The 20,685-nt window shown below is 31.3% G+C and overlaps 1 protein-coding gene across 9 annotated transcripts in view; it reads left to right on the forward strand.

Moving 5' to 3' along the window:
* LOC123012202 (high affinity cAMP-specific and IBMX-insensitive 3',5'-cyclic phosphodiesterase 8) overlaps positions 1-20,685 on the forward strand; it is a 63,039-nt gene that overhangs the window by 33,997 nt on the left and 8,357 nt on the right. For 7 of the 9 annotated variants that reach the window (XM_044410067.1, XM_044410068.1, XM_044410069.1 and 4 more), the window contains 2 exons: positions 10,637-10,696; positions 13,332-13,522. In XM_044410067.1, the coding sequence (XP_044266002.1) occupies positions 10,637-10,696; positions 13,332-13,522 (251 nt within the window). Of the gene's footprint in view, positions 1-3,609; positions 3,906-4,289; positions 4,947-10,636; positions 10,697-13,331; positions 13,523-20,685 lie in introns of those variants that run through there. The other 2 variants (XM_044410066.1, XM_044410065.1) reach the window with 2 other exon arrangements.

The following is a 20,685-nucleotide window of genomic DNA, read 5'->3' on the forward strand; positions in this document are numbered from 1 at the left end:
TAATGTCAATTGCGTCTGTTATTTGCTGTGTGATTCGGTACTTTTCGTGATAAGATTTTGGCAAAAATTATTCAAAATCGGAATGTCAAAGTGAAATAATGTCAAACTTGACGCAAATAGCTTTTTGCCTTTTGTATAGCATCATCAACAACAACTTCCGTTAACGACCTAACAACTTTATGTCACTCAAGTGTCTTTGACGACCAAAGCCAAAATAATTTGTTCCCAACTGTACAATTTACGTTTTACAATTTTCATTTTACAAGTAATAGAGACAAGTAAATTCTAATAATTAGTCAATAAATTTGTTTAATTATTTTATAAAAATATAAGATAATTTTTATTGCAATATTTTTTATTAAAATGGCCGTAAAATTACAGTCGTTGTTGAGCATAGCTGTTTTCCCTCAGCCACTACAAATTACAATATCTCCTTAAACAGCGTTTCACTAATCACATAAAGCCTAATAAATTAAATTACCTACAAGTTTAATTTGAATTACATACGGGTGCCGACATTCTCTTGTAATTTCTACCGCAAGCAAAATAAATAAAAATAGTGAGGTGCAATTGCATATTTCTACGTATTTTAAATTAAATAGAAATATTTATCTCTCACATATAAATTGCGCTTATATTTGAAATAAATTCCATTACTCTATTAAATATGATCGAGAATTGCTAATGGTGTTACAAATTTTAATCAACTGTAACAGGAAATGAATTATTTATGTCTTTTCAAATGAATTAATTAGAATATACTTTAATACAAAATATATGCATGCACACATTTGTCATTTCATCTTTATTTGTTATAAAAATTTGAATTTAAATTAAAATTTAGGCTAAAAAAATGGACATCATTTATATGTATGTACTCTGCATACCTAAAATGAATTTTGTCTGCTTAAAATGTTTGCTTAATTTTTCTAAAATTTGTTTTTTTCTCTCGAAAGAACCGAGTGCGCAGAGGTTTAGATTCATTTTTATTAACTTGTCAAGATTTAGATGGATATGTAATTTATACAATTTTAAACCACTTGTAACAAAATTGATTTTCTGATAAAAATGAATCTTTTTGTGATACACATCTAGAACTTTGTAAGGGCCAAATAAAGCCGTCTTATCATTTTACCTGCCGAATAAATCCCGGTTTAGCGTAACGTGAATTCTGTTGAGTAACCGAACTGTCGTTGGAGATTGAAAGATTGTGCGCATCCGTTCTCTGATCCTCTGTAATACGTCGCATCAAGCGAGGAGATTTAAATTTTTTTATTACATTATAATTATTGAAGTAGTAATTCAAACATAATTCTAATACAAAAAGTGTATACGGTCGCCAACGGTATTAAAGTAAAAAAGCTTTCATTAAAGTCTTGTGAAATTTTTAATAAAACCTAAGTACGCTGCTAACATTAATAAGTAAATTTTTTTCAATATTACTTTGTTCGCATTTTGCAAACTTTTTAATCATAAAATCAATATAATTATACTTTAATCAAAGTAATTTTTAATTCTGATTATTGATAATATCTGATTGTTACAGATGAATATTAGGAGTATTTTTATTTCAGTGACAAAAATGACCGATTAGAATCAACTTGATCCTGCAACCATCGTTATATCACAGTGTGACGTGTCGTCAGAAGATAAATTACAATTATTTTTTAATTCTCTTGTCAATAAAAATGCGGCGGTTTGAAATTGGAAGGTTACTTGGTATAAAATGTAAATTTCGTGGCTTCCTCCCTTTCTAAATTTTACTCTTGAGGCGATTTAAATTTTTGACTTAATTGTAATCGCTTATTTCTCATAAAATGTTAAAAAAAATGTTAAAGCTCTGCTCGAGCGTTTGCTGCTTTTCAATGAGTAATCAAAAAATTCAAATGATTGTTAAATGAAAAATGGCCCATAAAAGCTTCGTGGGAATTTTCCTTGGTAGGTATGCTGTTGTTTTCCGACCAAATGATTTTCCTTTTCTCGGTGTAAATAAAGTCTAGGTTATTAACAATTACTTACTTTTTCTTATGAAACAGTGTGCTTAATAATGAAACAATTTTGCAAAATTTTAGATGCAGATTAAGGGAAAAACAGGATAGGTAGTACAAGTTTTTTTCGTAAATTATCGAAATCTTTACCGGCAAGTAGCATACGAAATACAGGGTGAAATCGAAATAAGTGCACATATTTAAAAACGTAAGCACAGTGACATCGTGAGTGTCTTGATTGTTTCATTTTTAGTCGGTTGTAAGAGTGGGGCAAAACACCCTTCAGGGATCCCAATTGCGACGCCTAACGCAGGTACTATCGAGTGCATAAGTGTTGGTTAGTGCGGAAAGGGAGAGAATGGGAGCCGCTTTTAATAGTTTGCTCAAATTTGCAGTTTTTTTATATCCTGTTATATAAAGGAGTTACTCCTTTTTTGTGCACTTTTTTCGATTTCACCTCGTATAACTTTAAATGTTGTAATGTCGGTACAGGTTATGTCAATTAGGCTTGTATAAAGTTATTGAGTCGTGAATAAAGTAGGATTGTTCGTTTTCACTTTTTCAACAAAGGAAGGAATGGCTTTGACGCTAACACAACAAAAAAAATGTTGCAACAATATACCCATTTTTCGTATCTTTTCTATTATTGTCAATTGTAGCAGATCTATAGCGCCGCGTCCCCCCTGAAAATCTGCTCAATTATTTGAAAACTTATATTCAATCTTAGCTCGTAAAATTTTGCTACTGACTCACTAGTCATCAGTGTGCGTAAGCGTTAATAACTTAATACAGGATGTTCAGCTTAGAACTTTTCGATTAATCTTTCAGGTTTTTTAATAAACAACAACTGAAGTGTTGTTCAAGTGTGAATCTGTAAGTTTGTACAAAAATTGTATAAACCAGTGGAAAAATAAAATGGAATGTTAGTGGAATATAAAATAAACATTTTTCATTTGTCTTTTATTTAAGTAAGTATTGTTTTTTAAATTTTTTTACAAATTAAAAAAAAATCAAAAACATTTTTTGATTTTTAACAATGAAATTTCTAAAATACGACATTTCAGGAAAAATAAGACTTGTATGTAGGTACAAAAAATATAGTATAATATTTAATTTAACAAGAATATCCAATTATAATTTATTTTTATTTGCAGTGCTAGTTTTAATAAGGAAGGTCAAGATATATACCTACTTTTATAAAAAAAATAATTATGCACTTGTATTTTATCCAATTAATTCATCAGAGTTTTGTCGAAATAATTGTACTGTTCTTAACTAATTAAGTCATTATTCTTGTAAAGATAATGTCCTTTCTTATTAAATTTTGGTTAAAATACGAGATTCGCTTGTTAAACCACCAAATTTTGGATAAAACAACTTATTAAATTCATCAATTTCACAATTTACATAATCATTTACAAGCAATAATGTACAAAGCTAATACTACTATTAATCATGGCCACCATAAACGCAATCACTTTTAATAACAAACTTTTAATATCAATGTTTTCGAAGTTAGTCTCGCATCAGTAATACTAAGTACCTCTAAATATCGTTTATCTAATCAAACTGATAACGACACACATCATTTATTCTTAAATATAATAAATTTGTTGGACGATTTGTCGTCGTCAAGTGTTCTAAAGTCGTGAAAAAATGACTTCTACGTGCAAATATTGCGGCAATACACTGCAGAATAATCACACTTCACTCAGCCAAAAGAAAAAACAAGTTCAAGATGGCAGTTGGTGGTGTTTTAGTGGTTTATGTGGCGAAGGTGCAACGAGGGTTGGGGAAAGTAGTGATACTAACAATGGACTTTATCAAAGGAGAAAAACTATCCATTTTGAGACGGACGTTATCAATACTGCTAGGAGGAAGAGCGTCAAGAATCACAACTCGATACTTAAGTCGATGGTTGGTGTTATTTTTGGCAACTGAAAAAGTAAATTAAACTCTGTCGACAAGCAATGTTTTAGGAGTAATTTTTATTTTACTCAAATTGAGCGCTAATATTTTTATCTATTGAGGTACATATTTAGGAAAAATAAAAAATGAAGTAGACATATGTAGTTAGAATCACTACTCTTTACCTTTAATGATTAAATTTAAGCCAAAATTATTTTGCAAAATTATTAGCAAAAAAAGTGAAATTTACTTTTCTCAATCAACCACTATTATAAAAACTTTGGAATGAAGCTTTCGGATAAAGCAAGAGTTATTTTATATGTGCTTCTTTTTGTTATTGGCGTTACCTCAATCTAGTCATTTAAAATGTCATCAATTAGCAAAGCAAAGCTGTCAGAATGACGTAGTAGTCAGTAAAATCCTCTCGGTTAAAGCTTTTGTGGCGGGCAAATACCCAGTTGAAATGCCTGTGGTCTATAAATGTGTTCAAAAGGAAAGTGTTTGTTGAAGTGTTGCGGGGGCGTAAGGAACGTTTCATCAACAGCCACAAACATTATAAATAAAGAGATAGAGCATCCGCGAATTTCTGTAGAATCCGAAGACAAAATTCCTATTCAGCTTTCTATTATAAAAAACCACGACGTGGCAGAACAAATGGGTGACGCCAAAACGGTTCATGTCGCCACTACCGAGACCAAGGAAGCGGGAACTTCAATTGATAAGAGTTTGGTCAAACCAAAACGTACTGTAAAACGCCTTCATTCCGCTGTTAATGTTAAGTACGTGGAAGAACCATTCGAAAGGACTGTGAGATCTGTGAGTCGGAGATTTACAGATCCGGAGGCTAGAGAATTCGGTTTGAGAGTATTCTCGCAGATTGCATCTACTGGAAATCTTGTAAATAGAGATGAAGAGAAAGTTTGGGACGAAACTGCGGAAAATGTCGCGGAAGTTTTGAGAGCGAGAGGAAATAGACTCAAACTTGAATCGACGAGTAACGTGAACTTGAATGACAGATTTGTTCCGCAAGTTATTGTTGCAAAAAAGAAGGTTTTTAAATTATTTTTTGTATAATTCCGTGCTTATTGCATATTTTCTGATTTTTTGATAATCCATGTTCTAAATATTAAATGAAGGGTGCAGGGGAAAAACGATGAGAGTTTATTTTTAAAGTTTTTGAGAAAAGTGAAAAGAACTTAAACATTTGTGACTATTAGTTAAGCCGTTTTTGTTATAATGTTTGTTTCAATAATTTAAATGACCAGTCGAGTTTCTGTTCTATAAAGAATCAGACATTAACTAGACAGAACCGTCATGATTCTTCTCTTGTGGCAGTATATTCAAATGCCATTTTTTATGTAATCTACGAGCTTATAGAATGTAGAATGTATGTTGTTAGTGCAGGTCATAAGCCCACAGATACTCTTTTAATTCTATTTATTAATTTTCAATGTCGGTACTATTGCCTTCGCACTTCACCAACACCGACTTCTGTCTCAGGAACCTTTTCAATTTTACACTACTCTACGCTCATTATTTTCCTTCGTTTAAACATACTTCATTAAACACCGTTGGACCATGTATAGACCCTTGAGGGCATCCTTTCTTTACTTGTGTCCATTTTCTTGGTCTACGACACACACCTTCCTGTCACAAAAATAACTTTTCCATAACCCAAACTCCAGACACCCAACTTCTTTTATATGTATGAGGACCGCACTCCATCTCATCTATTCCTGGGTTTTTTTCTCGTTTATTCTCCCAACACTCGCATTTACTTCCCATTCTTCGTCCATGGCTCATCGCAACAATGTCTCTCTAGGGCTTAGTCGCAATTCCGCCCTATTTGATCATGTTCTTTAATCCCCCTCCACATATTTTATAAACTCCCACCACTGGTCGGTGGCGCCAATTGTACTCACTAGCTCTTGCTATTTTTGGAACTTAACGTTTTAATTCGTTTTTTATAATGAGCCAGGACTCTTTTGTATTAATCTTTTTGGCGTGGTTATGATTGCTACACCCCTTCTGCTGTTTCTCTTCCGAATTCGTAACATACAAGTCTATCCACTTTTTATTGGCAATTGTGACGTCAACGTCTGACTCTCCTCTCGGACCACTAAACGTAAACATTTCGTTGAGTTGGTTTACCACACCAAACTTCTCTAATGTCATGAAATTTTCAAGGATTTTACCCTTGGTTTCCTTTTCCCTACCTCTTTTTTTTTCCTACACTCCAAAATCACACATATATTATAACTCCTTTACCAGTTTAATTGTGCAAGCAACATTACTGGATTTCTAATCTTATCTTAGCTATCCAGAGTGTGCCTCTTCAAGGACTCAGGACAGTTGACCGACACCGAGTGTCCAAATTCTTTCCTACTTTTTTGCAGCTTCTGTCAATCTCGATAGTCTTTTTAAATTCCTTCACTACACTTTTTGCACACTGTCTTACGAGCCTCACAATTCTGGATACTATGCCCGAATTCATAACATCTGAAACATCTTAAAATACTAAACCATCCTTTTGCTTTGAGGCTAGGCCACCCAACATATACTCTACCTTCTTCCAATACCCATCCGTAAATTCGTTCCGATACCGAAATTAGTATTTTCTTCCAATCCTTTTTTTTCTTAGAATTCCATTTACTTATTGGCCTTACCCCTTTGACAAATTCCTTTTTCGTAATTTTTGACAAGTTCATGTTATAAATTTTTATTTATGAAATCATCGTTATCAAAACTAACGGATACATCATATATACGTAACATTAGTGTAGGTGCTCTCCTTTTAGCGTCTTCCATTGGCCAGTCCTCCAATCTTGTTTTTGCTCCGTAATCTGTTGTTTTTCTTTATTCAAATTCTTTGCAGTTCTGGTCTCTATAATTAACCCACCTGCCCTCGACTGTCTGACCGCGTGTACTTTGGCATCAGATAATTTTTATTTGATTTTAAGGGCGTCTTCTTCATCACTTTTACCTTTGACCACGATTGCGTAACTTTTCGGCATTGGCTTAGTTATTTTAACGTCTGTTCCAACTTTAACTTCAATTTCGCCTATTATGGGCTATTATTTTTCAGCTCCTTAACACGCCCTTGCATATTTTCATTCATTAGTGTCATGGTAACTTGTTCAAGGTTTTCAAATTTTGCCAATATCTGATATGTGGTTTCCTTCTTACATTTATTCGTTTCATTGAAGAGGGCTCTCTTCAAATTCTTCTTAATTTCTTTAATTTGTAAAAAATCGTCATCCTTTTCATCGCTATCGTCTTCAACTCTCGACCTTTTACTGCTTATGCTACCTACACTACGTTTTCTCTCTTTCAACTTGTAGTTATGATGTCCCGACTCAATCACAACTTTTCTTCAGTTGGGAAAAATTAGTTGCAAACTATAGAAAATAAAATAATTCCCGGATGCTCCAGGATGATTTTTTTTGAATGACAAAAATTTTCGAAGTCCCCATAACACCAAAAAATTTCTCTAAAAGTCCCGAAAGAGACACAGCAATGTTCAGTAAAAGACATCCGCACTCAACGAACACCTAAACAGATACCGTTGAACCTTCTTCGTTTTTTCTCTAGACCCTTCAATATTTACAACTACCATTAAGTAGAGCCGTTGTGACGTCTAAATTAATCCGCACTCAATTTGGTATATACAAATTAGAAGATAAAACGACTAGAATAATTATGTTTAAATTTTTTAATTTTTATTTGTGGTTTATTGAAAAAGTGACTAGTAATTACTTCTAAAGATGAAATTTAAATAACAAATCTAGTCAACAAACAAGTTGTAGAATGCATGGTCGGGAATAGAATTTTTGACTTCAGGGCTGCATTTCAGTAAGTTTGGAGAAAAATATACTAAAAGCTTTGTGTTCTTGGAGAACTCATGTGTCCCTCTGGGCCCCCAAGAAGTATGCGTTTTAACTTACATCCCGAAATCGGTGCGTGTTACGAAGAAAATGGTTATGTCATAATTAGAGCTTAAATTTTTTTACAAGAAATTTTTTTCGGGTTTTTTGTATTTTAATTAGTTTTTGAGATATTCGCTGGCAAATATCGCACTCTATTTGTAAATTAATTAGATTCAAAAATTCAATAATGAACTGAATAGATGATTTAAGACGTAAGAACTGTTGTTGTAAAAGTTGTAAGCTTTGTGACTGGTCGTTTAAAGTCCGGCCATTGTAATAATTTAAAAAACAATCACTTTAGATTTTTGGGTTCATTCAAAAATATAATGCAATGATATGATTGGTTCGTTTAAAATAAGAATAGGACCAAAATACAATAAAATAAATAAACAATAAACTAGGTTGTAACAATGGGAGAAATCAACGAACTGGCAGACCTCTAACAGATATTTAGTGCAAAAAGGTAAAGAACTTTCCAAGTCTGAAATTATCGTCATTATTGCCATTAACTGTCATTGTTTAAAAGGCGATACAATTTTAAATTTTGGCTTGTTCTCTCATTAATAATTTCATCTTTTAATATGATTCTTTACCACTTTTACATTTTTTTTAATAACTTTTTTATAAAAAATTAATTCTTTCAACTTCAAAAAATATAAATTGGACAACATGGTTCTGATTTTATGACACTAACAAGAAACCAAATTTTCTTCATACAGTGTGTCCAACTTGCAAACAAAAAACAAATCACAGCTACTCTTTATTCGAAAAAAAATAACCGAATGGATTATACAGTATGTCCCCGGATTGGGTTTACAAGAGGAAAAAAAATTGTATCTTTGATTTTACGCCAAAACTTCAAAAGAAAAAAAAAATTGCTTTACTTGAAACCAGTAAATCTGTAATTAAAACTTCATTATTCTAACTCAGTAGAAAGAAAAGTCCAGTTTTATCTTGATTTTGGACTTAATAGTTATTTATTCGACGAGTTTGAGTGTAAATCGGACTCTTTATTTGACCGAGTGGATTTAAACCACGAGTGTAACGAGTGGTTTACCATCCACGAGGTGGAATAAAGCGTCCGATTTACACTCATACGAGTGGAATACAATGTTTTATTCTTCGAATTAGAGTCAACAAGGCTTAAACTTGCTTTAAATCTGTTAAAAATAATTTGACGTTTTGTATTGAGAAATGCCAAACAGTTGTCAAAACTTCCTTACACGGGTGAAAAACCGTAAATTTTGACAGTGTCGAAGAATAAAATAATTTTTCTCTGCTTTTTAAGTCCTATATCACATTGGCGGTTTTATTATTTTGACAAATGAGTTTACGCAAGTTAAATAACATGTTTGTGAAAAACATAATTAAATAGCAACTCAACGAAACAGCTTTAAGATAAAAACCAAAGCATTTTTAACAAGAACTATCATTATTTAAGTAATAAATTAATTGTCAAAGTGACATATACTTGTCAGGTAAATAAAACCGTCAATGTGATAGGATAGCAGAGAAAAATTATTCCAAGTCCAAAATGAAGAGAAAAATTAACTTTTCTTTTCACTGAATCAGAATAATGAAGTTTTACTATAATCCATTTCATTTAAATTGGCATAACAGTAGGCTGATTGTGTAAACTGCGCTTTAAATGTGAAAAAGGCTTTACAATTAAGGAACTAAATTTGTCACTAAAAAAAGTGAGGTTAAGATGGTTAAAATTTTATTTTTAAAGAACCCTCTTTCAAAGGTTTTCAGAGAGAGTTTTTCTCCATAAAAAGTTTCATCCCTTTGTAGGTGTAGTTTTGACACCAAAAACATACACTATTTGCTTTGGAGAAAATATAGACTTTCGTTGATAACAAATGGCTTCTTGAAATTTCAAAATACGTTTCATTCACACCGGAGAAGAAACACAATTTGTTTTCCGTGAAAGTTGCAGCCAAAAGGGGTTTGGATTTTTTCATTAGAAATGTAGGACAAAATTGTGAATTTTTAAACAATGGTAAAGTTGTTGCGATCGGAGTGGAAATCTGTACAAAATGAAGCCTCCCGTACCGAAGCTTGAAAAATCGTGTTTTGCCGTGGATAAATTCAAATTCAAATTGGTATATTTGATTCCATTCCACCTAAAATGCCTAAAACAGGAACAACAAAAAGAAATTGATTATATTTTCAAACATACCTTAGCGTGTACCTTAAATCTGGGGTTCTGAAGAGAACTACTTTTGATTATAATTTGAAAAAATAGTGGGAATAACGAACAAGCAACGAAAACAGTGAAAAAACGAATACAAATGTCAGTCATGTCAGTTCAATAAACCATGTAGGTAAGTAATCAAAGAAAAACAAAAACCCCAGTAGCTATTATATCAGGGACATGCGCAGGGCTACAAACTTAAATAGGAAATTCCATAGCCACCTATTATGCCAATTTCAATGAAATCTACTTTACGTACAGATTTGCTCGTCTCAGGTGAAGCAAAAAATGTTTTTCCTTTGCAGTTTTGGCGTAAAATCGAAGATAAAAAATTGTTTCCTCTTGTAAACCCAATTCGGGGACATACTGTATGTAGTTTTCAGTTATTTCTGGGACATTCATATAAATTTTATGTCGCGTTTTATAAATATTTTAGAACTGATTTAAATAACATTTTTAATTGCAATTAAATTTTGATTCGAGATTAATTTGACTTTATATACAAAGTATACAAGTTAACTTACTTTCTATAAACCGACCCGTAAATATATAATTACATACATATTTACAATATATTTACAATATACAAAATAATTCAGTGTTTGTATTTGTTTCAGAGAGGACCTCAGGAAATCAAATACGGTTTTTTGTTGCCGCCGACTAGAACACCTCCAAAGGCAAGTATTTATTTATTTTTAAAGGAAAGAAACGTATTATTAGAAGTTACTGAATGCATTCGAGTCATTCGACAGAACAAATGATTACAATTTTAATTTACAAGTATACAGGTTGTTCCGTTTTTATTGTTACAAATTTAAACAGGTGATAAGACAAAAGTTTCCTATGAACATATATCAAAAAGTGTTACGTAAGCGAGTTACACCCCCTGAGAGAAATGCGTTTTTTAATTGGGTTTTCCCTCTATAGCAGAATAGATAAAATTACAAAAGTTGATACAGCCGATAACTTTTAAACCCCTGAACGAATTCAAAGATCAGTTTCGAAATGTTAAGTCACGGGCGTCTTAAACGGTGAAACAAATTTATTTTTTTATGTTTATCCTCTTTATTGTCTGTAAGACAAATTGTAAACTGATTTTACTCAAAAACGGTAGTTGTATCGAAAATTTAGAATTTAGTGGCTGAAAGAGGCAAGAACCAACAGCCCAAATAATTAGGGTACTTTTAATATAAACCCCCCCAGTTTAGGACGCCCCTGAGTACAAAATTTAACATTTTATTTTTGAATTCGTTTGAATTTTGTTGTTGTGTAAAGGTTATCAGTTGCACCAAATTTTGTAATTTTATCTACAATGGTTGCTGAAATATTGGAAAAAATCCATTAAAGGATGGTACCCTTTTCAGGGGATGTAGTTTCCTTGTTTAATATTTTTCGATACATGTTCATAGGAAACTTTTATCTTAAAATTAAATATTCTATCACCTGCTTGAATTTGTAACAATAAAAACGGAACATCCTCTATACAGGGTGTTTACAGTCTTGAGGTTGAAATTTAAATGAGATGATATTCACGGTAGAAGAAAACTAATACGCTACATAAAACAAAAATTCACGTTGTTAAAGGAAATTATTCATTTTACACTATTTGTTTGAGAACTGCTGCTTCGGCTGCAACAATGGCCATTAGTATCATTACGTTGTGTTTCACCATAAATCATAATCACGACAACCAATTTATTATTTTAATATTTTGCCATACATGTTTATAAATTTGGAGAAAAATTAAGAAAAACGAATCAAACATATTGGAAACCATTCGCTGAAAGATATTAAACAGAAGATCTTCGAATTTTGATAAAAACGAAAGCAAAAGCAAATCAAATGATGACAGTGTCAAAACTATGAAGTGACTTTTCTCTTTCATTGTCATGGATACGATTTTTTTATCTGTTGCAACAATACAATTTTATCTGAACAAAGAAATAATTCCAGTGACCCTCAAACCGTGTACCAATATCTTGGATTTAAATAACATTCTTGATAATAACAATTGTGTGAGTTTTTTTCTCGGTCACAGTATTTCTGTACTCTTCTATTACCAGGTCAATTTTCAACTCCAAGACTGTAAACACCCTGTATATTTCTAATTTTGTTATTTTTTTAATTCTATGACAGTCAAAAATTATATAATTTGCAACATATTACTGGTAGTTTGGATTAAATTTTTAGTTAAGATACAGGATTACAGGGTATTTTGGTGATTTAAAAGTGTTGGACCAATTGTCGATAACACATTTCTTTAAGCATAAAAATGAATGCAGGTATTTTTCAAACTGGTTTCTGAGAAAACAGAACTAATAATTTCCATATTATCATGTAGACACCGTTTCCAATGTTGTCGGATTTAATTTATTGTAGAATATGCTCATTTGTTAAATGTTTCGTACACTATAAGACACTAATTGGTGACTTTTTCAATAGGTATCTTTTTAATGTTGCAAGATCTGTAGTCTCCAAGTCTTCAAGAGTCCATAATCTGAATGGCTAAAGTTTTAACCTAAAGATCTAACCTTTAATAAAAAGTTATATTTTGTCAAAAAAGAGTTAAACAATTTTTGTCATGGGAACTTTTATCTCAGTTGTATCACCACCCAAGAGATGCTACAAGACTTTTGAATCACCTGTATTGTATAATACATTAATTTGATTTCTTTATTTTAAAATGAAAAGAGTAGGTATTTTAATACACTTCAAATAAGTATGTATATCCTCAATAATAAAAAAACTTGCAAAAATCTAAGCTTTTTTCGATTTACAATTAGGTATTGTTATTGGTGCAATAGCAAGCTCGAAATGCCAATTTGAGTCTCATTCAAAAGTGATTATCGCAAATCTGTTTGTAATAACAGTCACTATTGATTGTTTACATTCGAAGGTATTTTATGATTTTTGCACCCCATTCGTGTGTTGTTAAATTGGGTACCTATTTATTTTTCTGCTAAATCGTAAAATAACACTTTTAATGTTAGCTCATTGTGAAACGTAGCCTTTTAGCAAATTGCAGAGTTTGGTAAGGGTTTACAAAATTATTCGATCAACAAGACTTACGAGTTTATGGAAATGTGTTTAATGATCGATTTAGTTAAAATTGGGGATAATGAAGGGCATTATAGAACGAACAATAGAGGCGAATGATTTTGAAGTTTTAGCGTCCGAACATAAATATAATCCAAATGCATATTTGGAAAAGCAAATACCCAATATGTTTCTGAGTCTATACTCGGAGATGATGTTTAGCATTATTAAACACTTCTATTTTTATCATCGACAATTTTTTGTTTGATTTTACAGTTACTGCTAGTTTTTACCCAACAAGATGCCGTTGTAGATACTCAAACAAGAGCGGCGGAAAAACTCGGATTCGAAGTGACTGTCGTCAGTTCTGAAGACGCTGCATTAGAACAGTTCCAACTAAAATCACACGAACTTGTGATTATAGATACACGCTCGCCGAAATCAATTGATTACAACACACTATGTCGGTAAGTAAAGTAACGTTGTTATTCGGTTTTATGGTTTATGATTTATTGATAATCCAAAATTTTTTAAAGATGAATGTTTGACAAACACTTTTTTTTTAATTTAAACGTTTTCAAAGTTACAAATAACAAATGTATTAAAAAGTCTAATAGCAAACCATGTATTTTTCATGATGTTAGTGCGGTTTGTGTAAGCGATTTAATTTTACTTGTTTTGATCCGATAATCTAAAGATTCTGTTCTCTTACGAAAGTGATTCAATTGATAACTGTATGATAACAAAACGCTGGTAAAATAAAATAGGTTTTAAATGAAAAGAAAAACGAGTAGATATCTGTTTTGCTTTGAGTTTATCTTTTGATATGTTAATAATATAAGATTTTCTTTGATGTATAAACTCTTCTGTTTCAAGTAACCTTAATAATGTTTTTCTAATTTGCGTTTATAATACGTTTATTAACGTCTCTCAGTAGGAGTTGTTTATGGCTATCTATAAAAGCACACTGTACTTTAATGTATTTAGGGTTATTTAGTTTTTGTATGCCGCTTCTGACTTGTCAAGTAACAAATTTTGCGTTGTTGCTTCGACAATTTCGCGAATATCGGGCGGAGTGCAAACTAAATTCTGTTGGCTCATATTTTATTTATTATTATTATGTTGTAACAATAATAACTAATAATTTGTAAATTTTATTTTTAATGACAGGCGGCAGAAATGATTCAAAAAATCAGGTGGGCGCCGAGTGTTACCAACCGATACCAACTAACACAAAATTCTGTAGACGACAAAAATATATTTTTTTAATTAAAATAAGAAAAAAGGGGGCGCAAATTAGAAAAAATAGCATAAAATACTCGTTTTATAATGGCATTGGCGCACTCATCCTAAAGAAAACTCACTTACGGCTCGTTTTTTAACTTGGGATTCGTGCGCCAAATCAACCCTTATAAACTTGTTTTTTAATATACTATTTGTTTGATTGTAGTTCATTTAACAACATGAATTTTTTTGGACCAGTAAAACATTTTGTACGTAAATAGTGTATATACATCGATGCATTTGAAATTTTTGTAACATAATATCTTAAGCATTTGAATATAATGCTCTGAAATTTTCTCGTCGTTGAGGAAAAAATAATGAGTCGGACTACTTCATAAATGTCAAATAAGTTGAATTCGCTAGAGACCGCGAAAGATCGAGTGGTAACTTCGTTTCATGTAACAAACTTGGCTCACATAACTTTTCGCCAGAAGAAATGATGAGCAGCCCACATCGAGCAGAAAAGTTTCTCAGTAACTGTGTGATATAACGAACGATACAAATATTCAAACTTGTTGCGAAAAGTTTTAATTGGGGTGTTCTGATTAGTTTAAAAATCAACAATATTATGTTGCAACTACCCAACATGTTTTGAATACCGTGGACAGAAAACTCGTGGGAATTTTTTTTTGAGCCCTGGACAAATTTACATTTAAATTTGTGTCTTATTTAGAGAGAGTAGTAGTAAACACTCTGACGTCAAGAAGGTGTTTTAGTAGTCTAAACTGCTTCATGTTACAAGAAGACCGATGTTATTACTTGTACCATAGGCTAAGATTGATGGAACATAACTTTGAAGATCAGTTTCGCTGTAGTGGAAAGTTAGGTTTAATTTTTTTATTCAAATTATTTAAAGGCGTTATCAAAGATATTTAAAATATTACAATTTTTATAACAATTTAATAATAACTGTAGTACATATTACTTTTAAAATTTGATCCGATTGTGTGAAATGAGAAATTGAAAAGTCTTAACGAACAAAGAATTATTTTTTTTTATTTTTGCAATGTCGTATATGATTGCAAGAGGAAGAAACAATCCAATCGTGAATTCGGGAGCCGTCGTCTAAGCTATTTTTCCGGAATCTAGCAAACGTTATTAAATTTTAAGCGAAGCGCAAACCTAATTCAACATTGTTTTAACAAACCGCAATGAGACTTGTACTCTGTTTAGTGAATAAACCTAGATTTGTAATTTTATGAAAAACAGATTTGATTGTGATTTCCATGTTTTTTTTTATTAAAATGTTTATCCATAATTTTGTTTTAATGAATCGCACCATTTTAATTAATTTTTGTAGCAACAAAACTATTTTGGGGAAAAGCAAGGGATGTGTTTCGACTTGAACAAAGGAATAAATAATATCAATTGATTTTCAAACGTTTCCTGTACAACCAAAAGCTTTGGGTCAAACTGACAATAGAGTTAGCGTTGCCTTTAGCAAGGTATGTATCGAATCTCTATCAAACACTCGGCTTATAGTTTATATAACACAAACATTTATACTGAAACTAATATAGAAATATATACATAGAGATTGTGCAATTGAAACGAATGAGATAACATACGTAAACACATCAACACACACTGGTAAGACAATAGTATAAAATGAGCGATTGACACATAAGTTTTACAAAAGCTGTACTGAAAGAGCCACTTCTGAAACTTTCAGCCTCTAACATATCCTTTCTAAATTACTTTGTGTGGTAATGGGAGGTTTCAGAGTTATAGCTCATAATAAATAAAGTGGACTAAGGCAAGAAATAACTTGGGTTGCTGGATTTAGCTGTATCAACGTCTGATAATTAATTTGTCCTACCGTGTTTTCATTTGGAAAATTAATCTGTTGATTTTATCTTATAAATACAGGGCGATTCTTATAAAATCCGCCAAGTAACATATTAATCACTGGGAATTTGATTCTATAATTCAACCTATAATTATGTTGTGGATACTAGAAAAAACGTCATACATTATCAGACCATTCCGACAAGAATGTCCTTTTAAATATACCTAGTATTATGTGGATACTGCATTTTGGGTTATATTTAAAGTAGGTCATCAAGCTTATAGTATTATAATGAACCACTCTGTATAAAATAGGTACTTTTTTATTTTAGCCATATTGACATTTAATATTCATTAATAAACCCTATAAATGATTGTGTTCTTACTAAACATGGGGATACGTTTTTCCCATCTATTAAAAAAGTAATTTTTGTTGCAGTAACAAATAAGGATTATCATCAAATTTTGTGTTGTACCAATAATTTATTGTACGCCTGTATAAACGAATCGCCAGGAGAAGTTGTTAAATTGAAATAATCAATTTTTTTATTAACTGATTTTATCCTTATTTGTGGTTAAAAATTTGTAAAGTTGAACATTGTTTAATTGAATTTCCTGAAACAGTGAGCAACTTTTGTGAAACTCTATAAACAGTCATCTTGTTAGAAATCGAAGAAGTAGATAATGCCCTTGGGCTTTGGCTATCTGTGTAGGGCAAGATTACTGAAACCATCTTGATACTAAAACTTCTAGAATAAAAGAAGTTTTGAAACATGTTGGCGTTGATTACTCGTATAAAAGCACTGTACTGAGTAAAAAATTTAAGGTTTATTTTGAAAATGAAAAAATCGTCAAAATTATTTCAAATTATTATTAAATCTACAAGTCGAATTAAATTAGTTTCATTTTTAATTAATGGCCACTGTCAATGTTACTTTATCATTACGGATTAGTTTTAAAAGGTTAGTTTATATGAACGCCAAAAAATATTATAAACTTATTTATAGTAAAGTCAAGCATGAAATCATTTAAAAATGAAGGTTGTTAATTAATACACGAATCAATAGTAAAATTTCTTTTATTTTATTATTGTTGGATTTGCAGCCGTTTGATTCAACAAAATAATAAATATTATTAACTTTATTTTATGTACTCGTATCTATTGGCAAATAAAACAATAATTATTTCATTTTTAACTTTTCAACTTTTACGTTTTAATTAAGGATAGAAAATGCTTTCTACTGTAGAAATATTAAATATATAGGTCCGCAGCGTTACATAAATTGGAAATAAAAATTTAGAAAAACTATGACCAAGTATTGATTTGGTTTTAGTATAAAGTATTAAGAGGGCGAAGCGAGAACTTGAATAGCCCAGTCTTGCACCCAGTGAATTATGTTTTTATTTTCTACTAGAGGCGTATCCTTTATCATTTACTTTATTTTTAAATATAATTTTTTACCGTACTACTATCTATCAAAAATACTACATATTTTATTTATTGATTAACGCAACCTAATTACTCATTTTATAATTTTATTTTAACAGGATTATTCTAAGAGGAAGTGAGTCTAAAAACAGCCCATTGTTTTACAGATATTTGATGGCTGACTCAAACTGAATGCAGTTGAAAGTTTATTTTAGTTAGTATAAGCTTCCCTGTCGAACTTTATAGGGAATGAGCGAAAGGGTTAATTGACTTCCATGGTAACTTCCGTTTTTAGGGTTCTACCAAATAATTGATTTAAAATTTCCGGTTTGTGACAAGAAACTTTAGATTACGGCCGGAAAATATAGATAACTGAAAGTGTCAAATAATTTTTAATTTACGCATAACAAGTCTCACATAGACAGGTAATAAAGTTATTTTCAATTATTACAAATGGGTGTGAATATGAATGTGTACATCGTTTATCAATATGTCATCGACTACGTCGTCGTTATTACGCGTTTCTCTCTTTTATTTATGTCGCTGCAATTAAATTGCAATTCTCGAAGACGCGAACTATGCACCAGAGACAAATTTTATAGTTTAATTTTTTCGTTTTACAAAAAGGAGGTTATGCGATTTTATTTGGAAATTAATTAAGACCAAGGAACGTCTGCCATCAATGTTTTATTAACGGCAAGTACAAATTTGCACAACAGTTCATTATAAATTAAGTTACTTGGCGTTAAACGAGTGGACACCAATAGTTGATGTTATACAGGAAATCTAATGGAAAGGTTCAGTGACCCACAGCTCTGTCAATTTTCTCCTCTTGCAAAACGTAACTCAGATAAATCTGTAAAAGACGGGATACTTTTTTCTCTGTTACTAAATCTTCAAAAGTTTTTCTCGCTCATCCAGCACTCTTGAATTAAGTCTGTTTATCCTGCTTTGCTTTTCTTGCTCTTTCTACAAACTGCAGCACTGTAGGATGTTGCTTATTTGTGTGATTTTAACAATCATCAAATAAATATGTTATTTTTTTTAAAACGCAATAGTTTGTAAACAAAAATGATCTCTGGGGTTAGTTCTTCAAAATCCATTACATTGTATTAAAAATTTTAAGTTAAAATCAATAAAGTGTTTTTAATTAAAGAATATTGTAGGTACTCGTAACGAAGTAAAAATTTGGATTATTTTATTTTCTATGTACAAATATTTATTTGATATTATTATTGATGATATGTGTATACATATTTTTTAACAAAATACTTAAAGCTCATTTAGTGCCAAACAAAATATTACCAGATGTTTTTATTGAAGTCTAAGCATGCCTTCATTTTCTGTTATTCGCAGAATAAACATCAAGGGAATTTGACTCTAAAATAAACTATTACCCAATAACAATGTAATATGATGTTAACTCGATCTTAATATAATACGATAAGGCTGAAAGTAAACTTACAACACTCGCCTAATTAAAATAATGTTTCTAAACGCACGAAGGAATGACAATCGATCTGTTAACATAATTTCGACAACTTCAACAAACATCTTTCCGTGCTATTTACCACCGCCAACAAGTCGGCAGTCTGTTTAAATGTATTATTAATTTACAAGTCTGCGGAACATGCCGCAATCTGCATAAATTACTACTTCTAGGAAGGAGCACGAGGAAAGGAACGCAACATGTGGCTTTTACGTGACACAATCAACCCAGAAATCCAATGGCGGTTTTCAACCCTTACGAGTGCATTACGCAAAGTGGGTGTCATTTTGTTAATTGCTTTCGACAATCATTGATCAATTAACAAATTAAGTTTGGTTAGAGTGCAAAAAGTGACAAAATATGTGAAAAGAGGAAACTTTTGTAATACAGCATTTGTGGATTTTTGCAATGTTCTAGTTATGCTGCATTTTCATTAGGTATATGAAGTTTTGAATAACATCATATTGCAGACATGCATTATTAGGGATGCATTGAAGCCACTTAATTTAAAATATTTCACAGTTATCGAAGTATTCAATTACAATTTCTGCAATGAGTTCCGTTTTTATTGTTACAAATTTAAACAGGTGATAGAAAATTCAATTTTAAGACCAAAGTTTCCTATGAACATGTATCAAAAAGTGTTACGTAAGCGAGTTACACCCCCTGAAAGAGATGCGTTTTTTAATAGGGTTTTCCCACTGTTGCAGAATAGATAAAATTACAAAAGTTGTTACAGCTGATAACTTTTAAACACCTGAACGAATTCAAAAATCAGTTGTCGAAATGTTTAATCACGGGCGTCTTAAACGGTGAAACAAAATTAATTTTTTATTTTTATACTCTTTATGGTCTGTAAGACAAATTGTAAACTGATTTTACTCAAAAACGGTAAGTTGTATCCAAAAAATGCAAGGGACCCCTTTTTTGTGAAAAACTATGGAATTTAGAATTTTGTGACTGAAAGTGGCAAGAACCCACAGCCAAAATAGTTAGGATAAACCCCCCCCCCAGTTTAAGACGCCCCTGAGTACAAATTTTAACATTTTATTTTTGAATTCGTTTGTGTGTGTAAAGGTTATCAGTTGCACCAAATTTTGTAATTTTATCTACAATGGTTGCTGAAATATTGGAAAAAATTCATTAACAGATGCACCCCTTTCAGAGGATGTAGTTTCCTTATTTAATATTTTTCGATACATGTTCATAGGAAACTTTTATTTTAAAATTAAATATTCTATCACCTGCTTAAATTTGTAACTATAAAAACGGAAAATCCCGTATACCTCCTATGTTGTCGGTAATTTGTTTGTGCGGAATCTTTATAAAGTTACATCCACAAAAGTTTACAGTGACAGTGACAACAGCTTGTTCCCAAAAAAATCATGAATATCATTATTTTGTTTGGTGTTTTTACTTCAGTTTTAAACATCTCATCGAAACTTTAATTGCTTCTCTTGTGTGAATTTTGTAAATCACATAAGTTTAAAACTGCAAGACGAATGAACATAAAACGAATTACGCACAATAAACTTAATTACAATCTGAAAGCCGTTCAGAAGTTTTAATTTAACTCATTCTGGTTCACTAATAAAAGTTCATTTCTATTTTGTGATTGTTATTTCGCGTTATCTTATGCT

Source organism: Tribolium madens, unplaced genomic scaffold, assembly GCF_015345945.1.
Source record: "Tribolium madens isolate multiple individuals breed KSU strain unplaced genomic scaffold, Tmad_KSU_1.1 Scaffold_91;HRSCAF=231;Tcas5.2_LG7, whole genome shotgun sequence".
Lineage (NCBI taxonomy): Eukaryota > Metazoa > Arthropoda > Insecta > Coleoptera > Tenebrionidae > Tribolium > Tribolium madens.